General features: G+C 40.5%; 1 protein-coding gene across 3 annotated transcripts in view; it reads right to left on the reverse strand.

Moving 5' to 3' along the window:
• Positions 1–15,635, reverse strand: part of pde10a (phosphodiesterase 10A) — a 398,667-nt gene that overhangs the window by 266,343 nt on the left and 116,689 nt on the right. The window contains exon 1 of one of the 3 annotated variants that reach the window (XM_055631370.1): positions 1,930–2,164. The exons of 1 other annotated variant lie outside the window; for it this stretch is intronic. In XM_055631370.1, the coding sequence (XP_055487345.1) occupies positions 1,930–1,987 (58 nt within the window). In that variant the 5' untranslated portion in view covers positions 1,988–2,164. Of the gene's footprint in view, positions 1–75; positions 374–1,929; positions 2,165–15,635 lie in introns of those variants that run through there. One more of the 3 variants, XM_055631372.1, reaches the window with a different exon arrangement.

Genomic DNA, 15,635 nt, shown 5'->3' on the forward strand with positions numbered 1-15,635 from the left:
TCTCCTTGCTCGGTTAAGATGAAAAAAGGGCGCTACTCCGTGAGCATTGGTAAGAATATAAATTTACGAACACACCTTTACGCTTATACAAGAATTTCAAAGTGGATTTGTTATCTTCCATGAAGCGATAGTGACGAGGGGAGGCACCGTTTTGAGCCCATTAAAAGCAGAATGGGAGCAGCGAGAAGCCCAGCCAGTCAACGAACAAAGACTCGGGGGCAGCCGTGCCGGAACTGTGCCGCTGAGGGAGATCACTGTCACAAAGCCCATCTCGTCATCTCATCAAGCTGCCGCTTCCTCCACACCAACCACCAACACAAAGTCCCTACCTCCACACCAGTACTAAACCACCCATCCTGACGTTTACTACTTCCCCCACTACCAACTTGGGCTCTTTCCCCCTGCTCCAAGCCCAGGCACGTTACCCATCCGGAAGACAAGGCCCGCGGTCATCGCAACACCTTCCCACTATTTCGCCTTCGTCTTGGGCTCAAAACGGTGCCTCCCCTCGTCACTATTTTGCCTTCGTAGCCCCCTCAGCGCAACACATCATTCCAACCACAGACGCTCATTCTGCTGCCAAAACTACCCTGGGCGTCAGATCCAACCCAGGCAAATTCCACATCTCCCCCGCAACTTTCTCTGACACTGTAATCTTCATTCACATCCAGGTTTATCTCCATGATCCCAGCCCACCACATTCCTCTCCGCCGTAAAAACAGGCACACGCATCCCACCCTGCCCAAGATCATCCACGCTATCCCGTCTCATCTGACAGCACTATCCCTCCAGGTTCACATCCACATCTAGCCAGCCTCTGGGTTTGATATCTCGCCTGAGCCACCCTTCCTCTAGGCAGTACCTCATTCACCCCAGACTTGACTCCAACCCCCACTTGATAGCAATGCTGACCCCACCTTCTGCACTTGCTACGCTCTCCCCGTTTCTTTCAACTGGACTCATACCTTTTCCCTCTCCAGGCTCCACACCCACCAACCACTATCCCCTTACCTCTAGTTCTATGCTCCCATTCCCTTCCTTCTGATCCCACTCCCTCCAATTCCCTAGACATTTTATTCCAGGTTCAAACTTCTAACTGCTACCCCTTCCATACCATCTCCCAGATTCTTCCAGCTTTATCCTCATCTCTGTCTCACCTTCCAGCCTTGTCCCCCCTCCACTTCGACTTACCCAATCACTCAAATCCATGCTCCCCACCATCTTTCCACACCAACACCTTCCGGGCTCAATGACTCAATATGGGGTAAAATGGCACTAGCGTAGATGGTGGGCATGGACAGGTTGGGCCGAATGGCCTGTTTCCATGATATATGGATATAAGGGTCTATAACTCACCCCAACTATTCCACCCCCTTCTGGCTTCAAACGTCTCATCGGCTTTCTTCTTCTTGCGTAAAGTTGTTGGACAACTTGTTCAATTTGATCTTATTTGATCGGCCACATCCCACTAGCTCAACCCTTTTCGACAACCTCGACCGCTTCCGCCCCTCGCCACACTTCCACCTTGCTCTTCGTGATCTGGATCCCACAATTATCTTAAGCCCCAGTTGTGGAGAAAACACAAGCTATACATTCTCCCACAAGAAACCCCAAACAACAACAACAACCACCTTCGGGCCTCGGGCTGTCCCACCCCTCTATGCCACTGAGGCCCAGTCCATCACACAGCCCCTCCTCACTCCCACCCAGGCCCAGTAAACTCCCCCCCTCCCTCCCTCTCTCTCTCGCTACACGCTGGGCAATTCACTTCCCCGGCCGCAACTACTACCTCTCGGCCCGGCCTGGCCCGGCCCGGCCCACCCAGCGCCGCCGGGCCAGGTCCACCCGACGCTCCCGCCCGCCCGCCCGCCGCCATTAGGCCACACACTAAGGAGCAAAAGCTGAGGTAAAAGCGGGCGGAGGACGTACAGCAGGTGTAGAACCAGCCGGCGCATCTCCGAAACCTGGGGACGGAGTGTCCTGCCATGCCCGGCCGTCGCCGCCGTCGCCTTGTGCCGTTGCCCTGAAGCCGCTCCCTCCTCGGAAGGAAGCCGGCAGGAGGAGGAGGAACGTGCTGGAAGGGCGGTTGCTGCCCGAGCACCTGAGGGGCGGACAACTTGTGCTCGCCGGCCGGCCGTGTGGGTGTGGGTGTGGGCGCCGCCGCCGCCGCCGCCCGGCAGGGAGGGAGGGAGGGAGGGAGGGAGGAGAATGGGCGGGAGCGGCTGACGGGCGGGACGAGGCGAGTCTCCGAGGAGCCTCCCCAGCAACGGCCTCGGCCCCGCGCCAACCCGGAGGGAGTTTCACATTTGATGCAAGTCTGTGAAGTGACAACAGAAATGCTCGAATTACTTCACAGCTCAGGCAACGTCGACGGAAAGAGGAATCGTCGACGACCTTTCGCCAAATTTAAGTTCTAACTGCCTCGTCTTCCTTCCTCAACGCTTTACAACATGTTTACTGTCTCCCACCGAAGGGTTAACTAAAGTCAGACGTGTCATTGCGTGGGAAGGCTATGGTTCATTATTTTTTACCCTTTAAAAAAAATGCTCCAACAAAGTTACTTAACGCGGGAGAAAACACTGGACGGTTTATGTTTTCGATTTCAGCGTCGATTTATGGAAGGAGCGATGCCTGCTGGCAATATCAAAACCACATTATAAGGACTCCGTTGCTGCAACGAATGAATCGGTGTCATTTAACCAAAGAAGCACGAGGTTTTGTTTTTATTTACGACTGCTCTAGTTACGTCCGTTCAATCATTCGCAAAGGAATGTCTTTTTCTGAAAAGGTGATCAGATTATTTATTATATACCGAATGCGGTATCTCATTGGATACTCAGTAAATACAAATGTATTTATTTAAATACTCATCGCCTTTATGAACGGAAAGGGTGAAGAATAAATAGCAGTGACCGTCTACAGATAAACACCATGACTTTGATAAACACGTCGCTAAATGCGTTCACTAAAACATTATACAGAGTTGAAATTGGATGCTTGCAAATTTTCCTGAAAAAAATCCCTTCTTTCTTTAAAAATTGTATAAATTCCAATCCTTTACAAGTTTGTAGTATGAAGTCGTTTATTTGATGCGCCGGCCCAGCAGATGTAAGATAAAGTGTTGGCTTTAAATAAACCCAGTTATTTCGAGAAGTTGTAGCTACAGCTCAGGGTTTAGTCATTTAACCCAGCACTGATATGTGTTCCTGATCCCAGGTGCTTGCCTCATCTCCATGATAAACAAATCCCAAAGGATATAATTTACACATAATACCCTGTCTCCCAGTTTTAGGGGGGGAGATAACTTTACAGTAGGATACTGGATTACTAACGCTTAGGATATACTGTTTTAGCTCAAAACTTGTTTCTGCGTAATTCTTTTTGCTGTGACAAAAGAAACAGTAGATTTCAATGTTGTGTGGGGAGAGGCTGTCTAAAGGATTTCCTGTAGATGAGCAATTTACGTTTTGCTGACGTCTGTTAGACCCACGCAGTCTCTTATGGCACTAACTGCCTTTGGAGAATATATCCTATCGTATGAAAAAATAATACTCCAAGAGCCTATGAACAATAACACTCAAAGAACCTCCAGAATAATAGAGAACACTGTCCATTAAACATAAAAGGATGTTTCGATGTTTGTATGAAAGACATGCTATCCTGAATGCATGATTTTAAATAAATCATATTCATATTCATGTGAAACTTCCATTTGGTCAATGCTTGATTTCTTGCAATCATAGCAATGTAGAGTGGTTTAATAAGAGAGCAAATTCAGGTATATAATACTGTTGTCACCGCGTTGAGCTTCAATTCTCTAAACATCTAATCGTATCATTTCAAAAAAAAAATCCTACACTTTGACCTCTTAGTTTATTCAGTTCCAGATTTCACGGCGCGACAATGGCAACTATTAATTACGTCACACTATTAACTTACAAACTAATCTTTATTCTGCGTCTTGTACCTTCTAGCAACGAGACCTGTATGCTCGTAAAATGAAATAAAACACGTTTTCAGACGAGCGCACCCAATATTATCGGCCATTTTCGACAGTGTGTGGGTATTGAAGAATGTGGTAGTTGGTGGAATCATGGTGGAAGTTAATTTAATATTGCAAAAAATAAGTATGATCCCATATTATATTTTAGATAAGTGAAGAGTGCAATATCACCGTGTTTATTGATAAATATACTTTGTTATAAGTCTATTTCCCATGGAAGGTTTCCCTTTGCTCCTTCGTCCAGTATTAAAATAGATTAAATGTCTTCCAGGACTTGGGGATTTTTACTTTAAGTCATTTGATCTCGGTCAACAATTTCCTGATTTTTGATCAAGTGTAAATAAACAATTACCCAAAGGAACTTACTTTTAAAACGGATATCAACTAACATTTCTACGTTTTAATTTAAAGTAAAAATCAGAGCAAATGTGACACGAAGTTCATGTTCAAAATGCAAGTCCCACTCGTACCCACCCCGCCTGCAAATATTATAACAATAACATTATTTCGTTATAGTTAGTTGCAACATTGTTTCGTATAAAATGCAGATCCATCCAGTCAGATTTGTTTTTGTCTTGGGAGTCGAATGAAACACGACTTCCAATGACAATTGGCGTCATTAACTTTACTTGCCAGTGGGAGAATAGGTAATACCTCGTATCACTTACATACTTTTCAATATGAAACACCGTCAAATACCCCAAACCCTGGTTTATGAAATGCAGGTATGCTCAAATAGCTGGAGCAACTCAGTGGGACTAGGGAATCTATGAAATGCATATATGAAATCAGCATCTACGAAATGCAAATATTTATTGAAAGTTAGGTTTCGTTTCAGAATACCGAAATGTCCAGTAAACTAAAACATTTAATGCCGCATTGAAAGATGTTTTGGTGGACAACGTTTGTCAATTACGATTTTGTCCGCATTCTTAGTTTTATAATAATGCTACGGAATTCATCTTAATCATCAACGGAAAATTTCGTTAAAACATTTTGAACTTTTAGATACATCTCTCGTTTGCTAAATTTGATGCAAATGGCTGCTTTATAATGTTATGATAAGTCATGTTTTCCATATGAATACATCAATAAAGATGATGTTATTCGTTCTGATAGAACTTCAAATGAAAAATAACGAGTACTGAATTCAATTAGATTTATATCTTTAACTGATGTTTCGCCTACGATCGCGAAAGAAAACATTTCCGATAGTATACTCTTAAATGCGGAAGACTGCACAGACATAGCGAAAATCTCCCAAAAGCATCTCCTCACCCAATGATGATGCCTCAAATCCTTTCCAGGAAATTATATTCACATTAACATGATTTAAAACCAAATAGATAATATCTAGCTTTTGGTAAAAAATAAAGTTATCAATATCAATGGTAGAGTTGCTGCCTCCCAGCCAGAGACGCGGGTTTGATCCTAACTAAGGGCGCTGTGTGTGAGGAGTTTATACGTTTTCCCTGTGACCGCGTAGGTTTTTCTCCGGGTGCCCCGGTTTCCTCCCACATTCGAAACACGTGAAGATGTGTACATTAATTAGCTTCTGTAAATTGCCCCTAGTGCATCGAATGTGAAAGTGGAATAACGTGGAACTGTTGTGCAGGGCGACCAATGGTCGTTATGGACTCAATGGGTGGAAGGACCTGTTTCTACATTATATCTCAGATCTTCCAAATTTAGCACCTCCACTTTAAATTCTTCTTGTGACTCAGCCTCCACAGTTATAGGAGGACAAAACGTCGAGATAAGTATCCTCTGTCAGAAGAAATGTCTACATATTTTGGTTTAAATGACAACCTCCTTAACTGGGTCTTCCCTTGGAGTCTCTTCCACTTGTCACACTCCCTTAAGATCAAATGTTTCAATAAAAGCACTCCTTCTAAATTCCAAATATTACAGACAAAATCTGTTTAGCCCCTCTCAAACGGGATAATCCTCACATCCCAGAAATAAGCTTGGTGAATCTACTTTGAACTGCATTCAATACTAAATCCTTTCTTAGGTATGGGAACCAAAACCATAATTGAAGGTATATGGCCTTACCAACATTCTATACAATTGGAACAAAACTTCCCTGTTGTAAGTATGGAGATATTTATCTTATTTTTATTGGAACTTCATTAAGAATCCTTGCCTTCAGTGAAACTCTTATACAAGAAATATTGCAGATGAATGAAAAAATATAATCTACTATTGCACTATTACATAAACATTTCTTAAATTGCAAAGGTTTGTTCAAACTGGACAAATGTACAGTTCATCCAATCGACCACTTCATCTTTACACATCATATACCAAGCAAATTAAAAATTACATTGACATCATTAAAGAATGGGGATGGTGATGCAAATTAATACATTTAATGTGATTTTAAAAACAATATTCAGATTGGCAAATGTCAACCTTATGCTTCCACATGATGATGCTTGGTTTTATTTTTACTTCCTGGTACTTTTATTTGACACAATATCTGTAGCTGGAGCCGACGTGTAGACCAATATGCTTTAGATTTGTCGAAACAATAATCTTTCATTTAAAGAACATGTTCTTGGCCAAACACTATGCAAGTAAATTGTCCACATTAACAGGCAAATACTTTTTACTAATTATCTCCTGAATTATTTTCAAAGTATTTATAATTTAACTTTATCGTGCATAGTTCATTTAAAGATTTTCTATAGGACTAACTGTAATTAAGTTCAATATGGATTTAATGTGTCAATCATTCAATTGCATTCTTCAATGCTTAAGGGATCAACTTAAGAAAACCACTCCCACTTTAAAGATCTCAGATAACACAATTTCCACACATTTTACTTTATTAAGAGAAATTTGTCTGTAGCAAGTTAACCTCCATACCCAAATTTTCAATGGCCATTTATATTATGCAAGAATTGTCTTTCATTGATAATATATTAATTAATGCAAATTAACAGATTGAATTATGCGCAGCTGACAGTCAATTATGAATTTTATCTTGTTATCTTTGGATTTAAATATCTTCCATTCACATTTCAGCAAATGAGAAATGCTCATAGTAGCAACACAGTTTTCTGTAAATTTTTGCAGTATTTAGAATGTAAACAAATGAAATATTTTTGTTTACACATGCCGTGTAAACAATGGCTTTGTAGAAATTGTAAAAAGTAAATAATTGAACTTAAATATTAAAATTAATCTTGGCATTACTCCTAAAAAATTAAAAGATAATCAGGCATGTCAACATTTGTTGTAGGCACGGTACCCGGACGTGGCGTCGAAGAACGAGAAGTCAAAGCAAAGAAGCGGAAGCCAAATAACCGAATGGAAACTAAGCCGAAACGTCAAATAACCGAAAACGTACGAAGCCAAAAGGCCAACTAATCAAAAGGGTGGGGGGAGCGCCTAAAAGCAAACTAACCGACACGGCGAGATGCCTAAAAGCGGGGGGGTGGGGCCGAGGCGAGGCTTGTCAGTGATTGGTCCCGACCCCCATGTCCATCACATCACTGGCCGATGGAGACGGGAGGGTGGGGGTTATTTTCCCACACAAGCCATAGATGACTGGGCACTCTGAACCCGAGCACCAAGTTGTATGTAAGCAGCCGAAGGAGCGCATCCCTCGGGGCAACCCCCACTTTCCCACTGCCACGGCCACCCTCTGTCTCGTCTCCCCCGTGCGGCCGCACTGTGACGGGCCATGTGTAGGTAGCGCCAGGTGGAGCAGAGGTGTGGGACAGGCTGGTCCCTCCACCCACCCAGAGTCACTGACCGCGATGCACCGCCATAACCCCCCCGTCACTCACACCGAATGATTCACCCACCCACCCCGCGGCTGGTGAGTTTTGGTTAGTTGGCGTTTCGGCTTCGTACACTTTCGGTTATTTGGCGTTTCGGCTTTGTTTCCATTTGGTTATTTGGCTTCCACTTCTTTGCTTCAGCTTCTCGTCCTTCAATGCCACGTCCGCACACGGTAGGCACTGTCATTGGTGTAATTACATGTGGTCATGTCCTTGAATTCTACCTGCACAAATTGTTAACATTCATTAATTACTATTCAAATTTGCTGAGGCATCAAGGTATGATATGATAACACCTGATGAGCTAATATAACAATGAGAGACACAGTTATGGTCTCTGTTAGATAATTTTGTGTGTAACAGTTTCTTTTATGTTTCCAACATTTTGAGAATATTGATTAAAGTAGTAAATACATTGTTCAATTCTGTTTACATGATAAATAAATGTGCCTGTCAGTTTATAGTCTGCTCAATTTCATTTTCTTCCAGCATCTAAAACTGGCAGAATATTATTTTAAAGATGTATTACAAAAAATTGTAAAACAGTGATTGAGAGTCTTGATTAAATTTACCAAGACCTCCAGCATATGCAGGCATACTCTATTACACAGGATGGGTCTCCAGATACTTTCGTGAGTTGTGATACCTCTAAACCCACAAAACAATAAAATGTTTCAATACTTAAAGTGCAATATTATATCTATTAGTACCATCAACAGCATATTTATATGATATCAAATATCAGTGATCTTTAACCATAACATTAACATGAAAAATCAAAAAATAAAATGGAGTTGACTTTGAACTAAAATTAATCTAAAATATTGATTTCCTAACTATGGTAATGTTGCATAGTTTCATTGTTATTTTCTTGACATATTTCTATTGCATTATATCAGGGCTGCACACTTTAAATTCAATGAGGTAATTAAGGTTCTTTAAACATTTTCTTCTTGTTATAAATTAGTTATTAAATTTCTTCAAAAAATTGATGATTTTCTCACGTATGAATTTCATCTTCCACAGTTAAGAGATAGTTTGGTTTCACATATATGAAATACCTCACAAATTAGCTAGGTAATTTAGATTTTTTAACTGTCGATTGGCAAACCTTTGGTGACTGAAACATCAATAAAAAAAAGTATTTAAGAATTTTAACAAATAATAATAACAGGATTTACCTGCTCATCGTGCCTATTTAAAAAAAAAATATCAATTGCAAAGCTGATCATATGGAACCTTTCACATTTTTGTCAGGTTGTCATGAGAGTAAATCTTCCTATGGTGTTGTTAATTTACAATGACATGGAGAAATATTGTAAGTTAAAATTATTATAATTTTAAAGTGCATGTTGCATGTAAAGAAGACAGTTTTAATGAGACCAAATCAGGGGATTAAAATCTTCAGAATTATTATGTTTTTAAGTTTGAAAAAAGCAAATCAAATGAGCAGAAGAAAAGGAGGAAAAAGAATAGACGTCATAAATTGGAGATTAGGATTAGTTCCAGGTGCATATGTTTACTCACTTCTACACAAGCTCTAACAGAAGCAGAGTGTTTATGCCCTTCTGAGGGTTGTTATTTTTATGTAACATCGTAGAAAGTCTATTTATTACCTTATCACTAATATAATGATAAAGGTGTTATTGTCTGAATATTTTAGTGTATGTAATACTCTGGCTTATTTCAGTTATCATGCCATGAGCTGAACACTTAGGAAAATAGTGTATCCAATGTCATAGTAGTGCATTAAGTAGATACAGCGGCAGGACACTTTTCCCATTGTACCTGCATTCAAAATTACAAAGGCTGATCTTTTCCCTCTGTGGTACCATACAGCACTAACCCCATATAACTTGAAAGGTTGAACAAGTTAGGTCTTTATTCTTTGCAGCGCAGAAGGTTAAGGGGGGACTTGATAGAGGTTTTTAAAATGATGAGAGGGATAGGCAGAGTTGACTGGATAAGCTTTTCCCACTGAGAGTAGGGAAGATTCAAACAAGATGACATGACTTGAGAATTAAGGGACAGAAGTTTAGGGGTAACATGAGGGGGGACTTCTTTACTCAGAGAGTGGTAGCTGTGTGGAATGAGCTTCCAGTGGAGGTGGTGGAGGCAGGTTTGATTTTATCATTTAAAAATAAATTGGATAGTTATATGGATGGGAAAGGAATGGAGGGTTATGGTCTGAGTGCAGGTAGATGGGACTAGGAGAGAATAAGTGTTCGGCACGGACTACAAGGGCCGAGATGGCCTGTTTCCGTGCTGTAATTGTTATATGGTTATGTAGCACTGTGCAACTTCATATCCATGACTATTTCATTAGTTTTTCTTAATAAGAGATTTATATAAGTTTTGCTGTGAATATGTGTTTTGATGTTATTAGCTGGTTCACATTGATATGCACTACTGCCCCTTTAAATAGTTTTCTGCAGTGTACTTGGTGAACATGTGTGGTAAACAGCATACAACCTATGTGGATGGATTTAAATGCATTTAATTTGTTGTTAATGAGTTAAATCATTTTTCCTGTATGGTGATTGGTTTGGGGGCGGGAGCTGGGGATTGTGGGTAATCGGTGAACCGAGGAGAGACAGAAGAAGTCCAGAGGAAGTCCGCGGGCGGAGCAGAGAGAAATACGAAGAACAGAGACTGAGAAAAATAAGTTTGGACTGTCCTACTCGGTCAGTAAACAGTTTAAATATCTTTCCTCGTGGTGAGGTAAGATAAAGACTTTTACAGAGAATGTGGCTATTGGACTGTGAGCTGCAGCGGCTTGCTGAGCACAAAGACTTTTCCTCTGCCGCTGCCTTCCGTCATTAGCATAGTTAGCCGTAGCCTAGCTGCTACCCCTTCAGCTCGGAGGTGTGGATTAAAGACTGTCGCTGTTTGGACTTTGTGATTACGGGGAGCGTGAGAGCAGCGGTTAGCTGAGCCCTGGAGACAACGAGGGAGAAGGAAGATTTCTGCCACATGGGGTCCTCTCTGGTCAGCCAACTCGCCAGCAGCTCGCCATTTGCCCGCCAGCCGTCATCACCAGCAACGTGCCTTTCGCCCGCCATTTTGTGAGCTTCTGCTTGTCGGCTTCAACTGTATTTGGCCGCGACGCTCTCCAGCTTCGACCAGGCCTGCAACGTGGGGTTATTCTTGTTTTGTTTTTCATGTTGCCGGCTTGTGTGAGTGAGTGTGTGGGCCGACATAGTAATTATGCATAAAGGTACTATAAAAGATTGATTTATTGAGTGGTGTGTTTGAATATCTGTGAGAAACACCAGTAAAACACCATATTTTTGGTTATTGATATTTTATTTTGTATTTCCCTGACCAACATATTTTTTATTTTAATTAATAGAATAAATATTAATAGCAAAAGGATTTGAGTATAGGAGCAGGGAGGTTCTACTGCAGTTGTACAGGGTCTTGGTGAGACCACACCTGGAGTATTGTGTACAGTTTTGGTCTCCAAATCTAAGGAAGGACATTATTGCCATAGAGGGAGTGCAGAGAAGGTTCACCAGACTGATTCCTGGGATGTCAGGACTGTCTTATGAAGAAAGACTGGATAGACTTGGTTTATACTCTCTAGAATTTAGGAGACTGAGAGGGGATCTTATAGAAACTTACAAAATTCTTAAGGGGTTGGACAGGCTAGATGCAGGAAGATTGTTCCCGATGTTAGGGAAGTCCAGGACAAGGGGTCACAGCTTAAGGATAAGGGGGAAATCCTTTAAAAACCGAGATGAGAAGTACTTTTTTCACAGAGAGTGGTGAATCTCTGGAACTCTCTGCCGCAGAGGGTAGTTGAGGCCAGTTCATTGGCTATATTTAAGAGGGAGTTAGTTGTGGCCCTTGTGGCTAAGGGGATCAGGGGGTATGGAGAGAAGGCAGGTATGGGATACTGAGTTGGATGATCAGCCATGATCATATTGAATGGCGGTGCAGGCTCGAAGGGCCGAATTGCCTACTCCTGCACCTAATTTCTATGTTTCTAAATGTGAAGGTAATTCATTGGAACATAGTTGTCAGTTGATTTATTTTAACTGTTTCTACAGTAAGGTATACCATTTAATATTGAAATTAAAGGTGCCCTATTGTCCAAATTAAAAGAGAGCATAAATACTTAAATTAAGGGTTAACTAACACCTATAAGGGAATTAAAGTTTACGAACCTGGGGCGCAGCTCAAGTAGAGGGCAAACAAGCGCTATAGTTATAACTTGATTCCCTTCATATTCAAAAAGCGCATCAGTTAATATACTCAGCTGATGTACCTCCATACTGGATAGAGGCTTCCAAAGATTTGATAACCTATGATGAAGACAATTCTTCACCTCATTCCTAACTGGCAAAATTCATAATTTTGAGACTATGACCATAGCTCCTGGATACCCCAGGTTGGGGGAACTATATGACAAACGACAAAGAACCCATCACTGATCACTGGGGTACACCACTGGTTATAGAACTCCAGTCAGAAAAACACCCCTTCACTATTACGCTCTCCTTCCTATCACCAAGCTAATTTGGGATCCATTTTGGATCTAATGTGGCATAATTTTCTGGACCAGCCTACATTGTGGGACTTTGTCAAAAGCCTTGCTAAAGTCTACGTAAATCACATCCATTATACTGCCTTCATTAGTTGCCTCTCAAAAAAACTTAATCGGATTTGTGAGGCAGAACTTTGAGTTGTTTTTTTTTTAATTTAATTTTTGTGAGAAGCAATTGTACAAAAAGAAAATGATTGACATAACAGTTATACAATTTTCGTACTGCTTCAGTTTTAACATTTTATGAATTAATAACTAGATCGGTAAAAATGAAAAAGGGAAAGAAAAGAAAAGAAAAAAGAAAAACCCCAGAACTAACGAAGGTGTAAAAGAAGCGGTGATATATCCCACTACGCTTCCATACGCCCGCTCACCCGACCCTAGCATCGGTTTTGAGTTTGTGTTCAACCATTATGTTGTTGAAGAAATTCAATAAAAGGAGACCATATTTTTGAAATTTGATCTGGTTTGTCAGTCGAGACGAGCCTTATTTTTTTCTAGATGTAGTGTCTCGGTCATTTCTGTGATCCACATCTTCACTGTGGGGACTGTTATCTTTTTCTAGAATTTAAGTATGCGTATTTTCGCAGTAATTAAACCATAGTCAAGGAAGCGTCTTTGAAATATTGCTAGATTAGGGCAGCCCTCTGACATTCCTAATATTATTTTTGGATCTGGCTCCAATTGAGTTTTAAGTGGTTTAGAAATAATATTGAATATTTCCCTCCAGAAGTTTTGTATTTTTACACAGGATACAAAAGTATGAGTTAGGGTGGCTTCTTGAAAGTGACACTTATCACAAAGAGGAGTGATAGTTGGGGAGATCTTGTTCAATTTGGTCTTTGAATAGTATAACCTATGCAATACTTTAAATTGTATCAGGCAATGCCTGGCATTTAAAGAACAGTAGTGTATGTATTGTAGGCTTTCATCCCATATATCTTTCGAAATGGGTAAACTCAACTCGTCCTCCCATGCTCGCCTATAAATCTCAGAAGGTGGAGTGTCAATATTTAGAAGGGTGTTATAAATGTAAGATATCAACTTACTTGTATCGGCATGTCTATTCAAAGAATCGTCTAATATATCTAGTGTATATGTTTTCACGTAATCTTGGAGTTGGAGATATCTAAAAAAATTATTGGCATTCAAGTCGTATTTCTCCTGCAGTTCTTGAAAAGAGGAGAGAGTCCCCTTCTGATAGAGGTCTCCCACAGTATTGATTCCCAGATTCTTCCATTGAACAAACACCGCATCTAAATTAGACGGTTTAAGTGAGGGATTATTTGCAATAGGAAGAAGGAGAGACATGTTTCTCAATTTAAGACTGAGTTTCAGCTGTTTACAGATATGGATAGTACTATGTATTATCGGATTTTGCTAGAACTTTGACTTTCTAAGTGAATTGCTTCCAATAATTTCCCTATTGTAGATATGTAAATTCCCCGGGAAACGTCTTTTCATTTTGCACTGTACAACTGTTGCTTGCAAAATGACAATAAAGGTTGATTGGATTGGATTAGTGCTCACTAACCTGTAATTTCATGGCTGATTCCTACTACCCTTTTTGAATAAGGGAATTACAATAGCACTCCTCCTTTCTTCTGATACCTCATCCATGGCTAACGAAGCTGCAAAAATATCCAGAAGAATTCCAGCAATCTCCTCCCTTACTTCCCCAAGCATCCACGAATAGATTCTGACAGGCCCTGGTATTTATCCATCTTAATATCTCCCAAACTTCCACTATACTGACATGTTCCAGAATATTAGAATATTAGAATTTACTTCCCTAACTCTTCATAATGCACATCCTTCTCACTGGCTACTACAGATGAGACGTATTCATTTAGGAGCCCTGGTTCCACACATAGATTTTTCCATTAGCCCTTGATGGGGCCTACTAATATCTCTTGCTTCAAATAAATTGTATATTTTGATAATTCTGATCCTCTAAAATTGAATACACCATAAATAATTAATTGAAGACTAATGTCACGGGTATCATGTAGAACATGATCTGTTTAACTTGAGCCTGCTCCGACAAATGTATGTCTGGATCGTTACCTGGCAACTAAAGTGTTACCGGTACTGATTTTCTGAGAGTCAAGGACAAGAAATAAACATGCCTATGTTATAAGGTATGTTATGGGAAAGATAGGAAAGATGGCAGATGGAAAGCAATAGCTCCAATAAATAAGCATGAAATCATTAAATGATGAGAAGAGATACAATGAGAGATACAAAAAACTGGAGTAGCTCAGCATGTCAGTTTGGTGACGTTTCGGGCCGAGACGATAAGCAGGCAGTAGAAATAATATGGAGAAAATGTAGGTAAGAATGTAATTGGAGTTGAGTGTAAACTCAGGGTAGCAGCTACTATTCAGCAAATGCATACATAATGAGATAAGACAATCGCTTTTAAAGATGGATGGATTTAATGCAGACTTTAACATCAATGTGGTTTGTGTCAGTAAAACAATTGTGAATGATAGTTTATGTCAGTAAAACAGTTGTGAATTTTTTAGAATTGGTGATAAAAATAATGGACAGGAATTTCCTGTCAGTGAGGAGCAACTTGGGTCACTGCTCTGCTATTCGATAGATTTGCATTTACATAGAGTGGATCTCCTACTGGCAGTTCCTTGAAGTTGTTTCCAATGTTGTTATAAGGCTGTGCACAGTTAAGGCTTTTATATGCCTCAATCAATTTTATATGCCTCAAAGGGTGTAGTGGAAATTTCTGAGAATGATTTTAGCGATGAGCAATTTGAGTCACATTGATCAATGAGAGAAGCTAATGTTTTGTTTGAACAGAGGAGCCTGGGAAAGGATTTGATAGCAATATTTTAAATCATGATGAGTCTAGGCAGAGGTTCCCATGGGAAAGATTAGGAAGCAGAGGACAGAAAGAAAGTCTGGCGAAAGAACAAAAAGTGTTGTGAAGAGAAACATTTTTGAGCAGCAAATGGCTTGGATCAGGAATACACTGCCAGGAGAACTAGTGGAGGTAGATTCAATGTGCCATTCAGAGGGAGTGGTCAAATATTCAATAGTAACCAAACAATTACAGAGTACTGAGAAGAGAGTTGGGTATGGGGCTAATTGATTTGCTCTTGTAGAGAGCATCTCCAAACTTCATGGGCTGGGCAGCCTCCTTCTGTGCTGCAATCTTTCTATGATTGTATGAGATTTAAATAATTGTGTACTTTGGATTGCAAGTGACCCAGAAACAACGCTACACCGTAAACTTTCCAGATATTATGAAGAATCAAATGTGAAAGAGAACAAA

The sequence above is a fragment of the Leucoraja erinacea genome, unplaced genomic scaffold (genome assembly GCF_028641065.1).
Source record: "Leucoraja erinacea ecotype New England unplaced genomic scaffold, Leri_hhj_1 Leri_73S, whole genome shotgun sequence".
Taxonomy (NCBI): Eukaryota; Metazoa; Chordata; class Chondrichthyes; order Rajiformes; family Rajidae; genus Leucoraja; species Leucoraja erinaceus.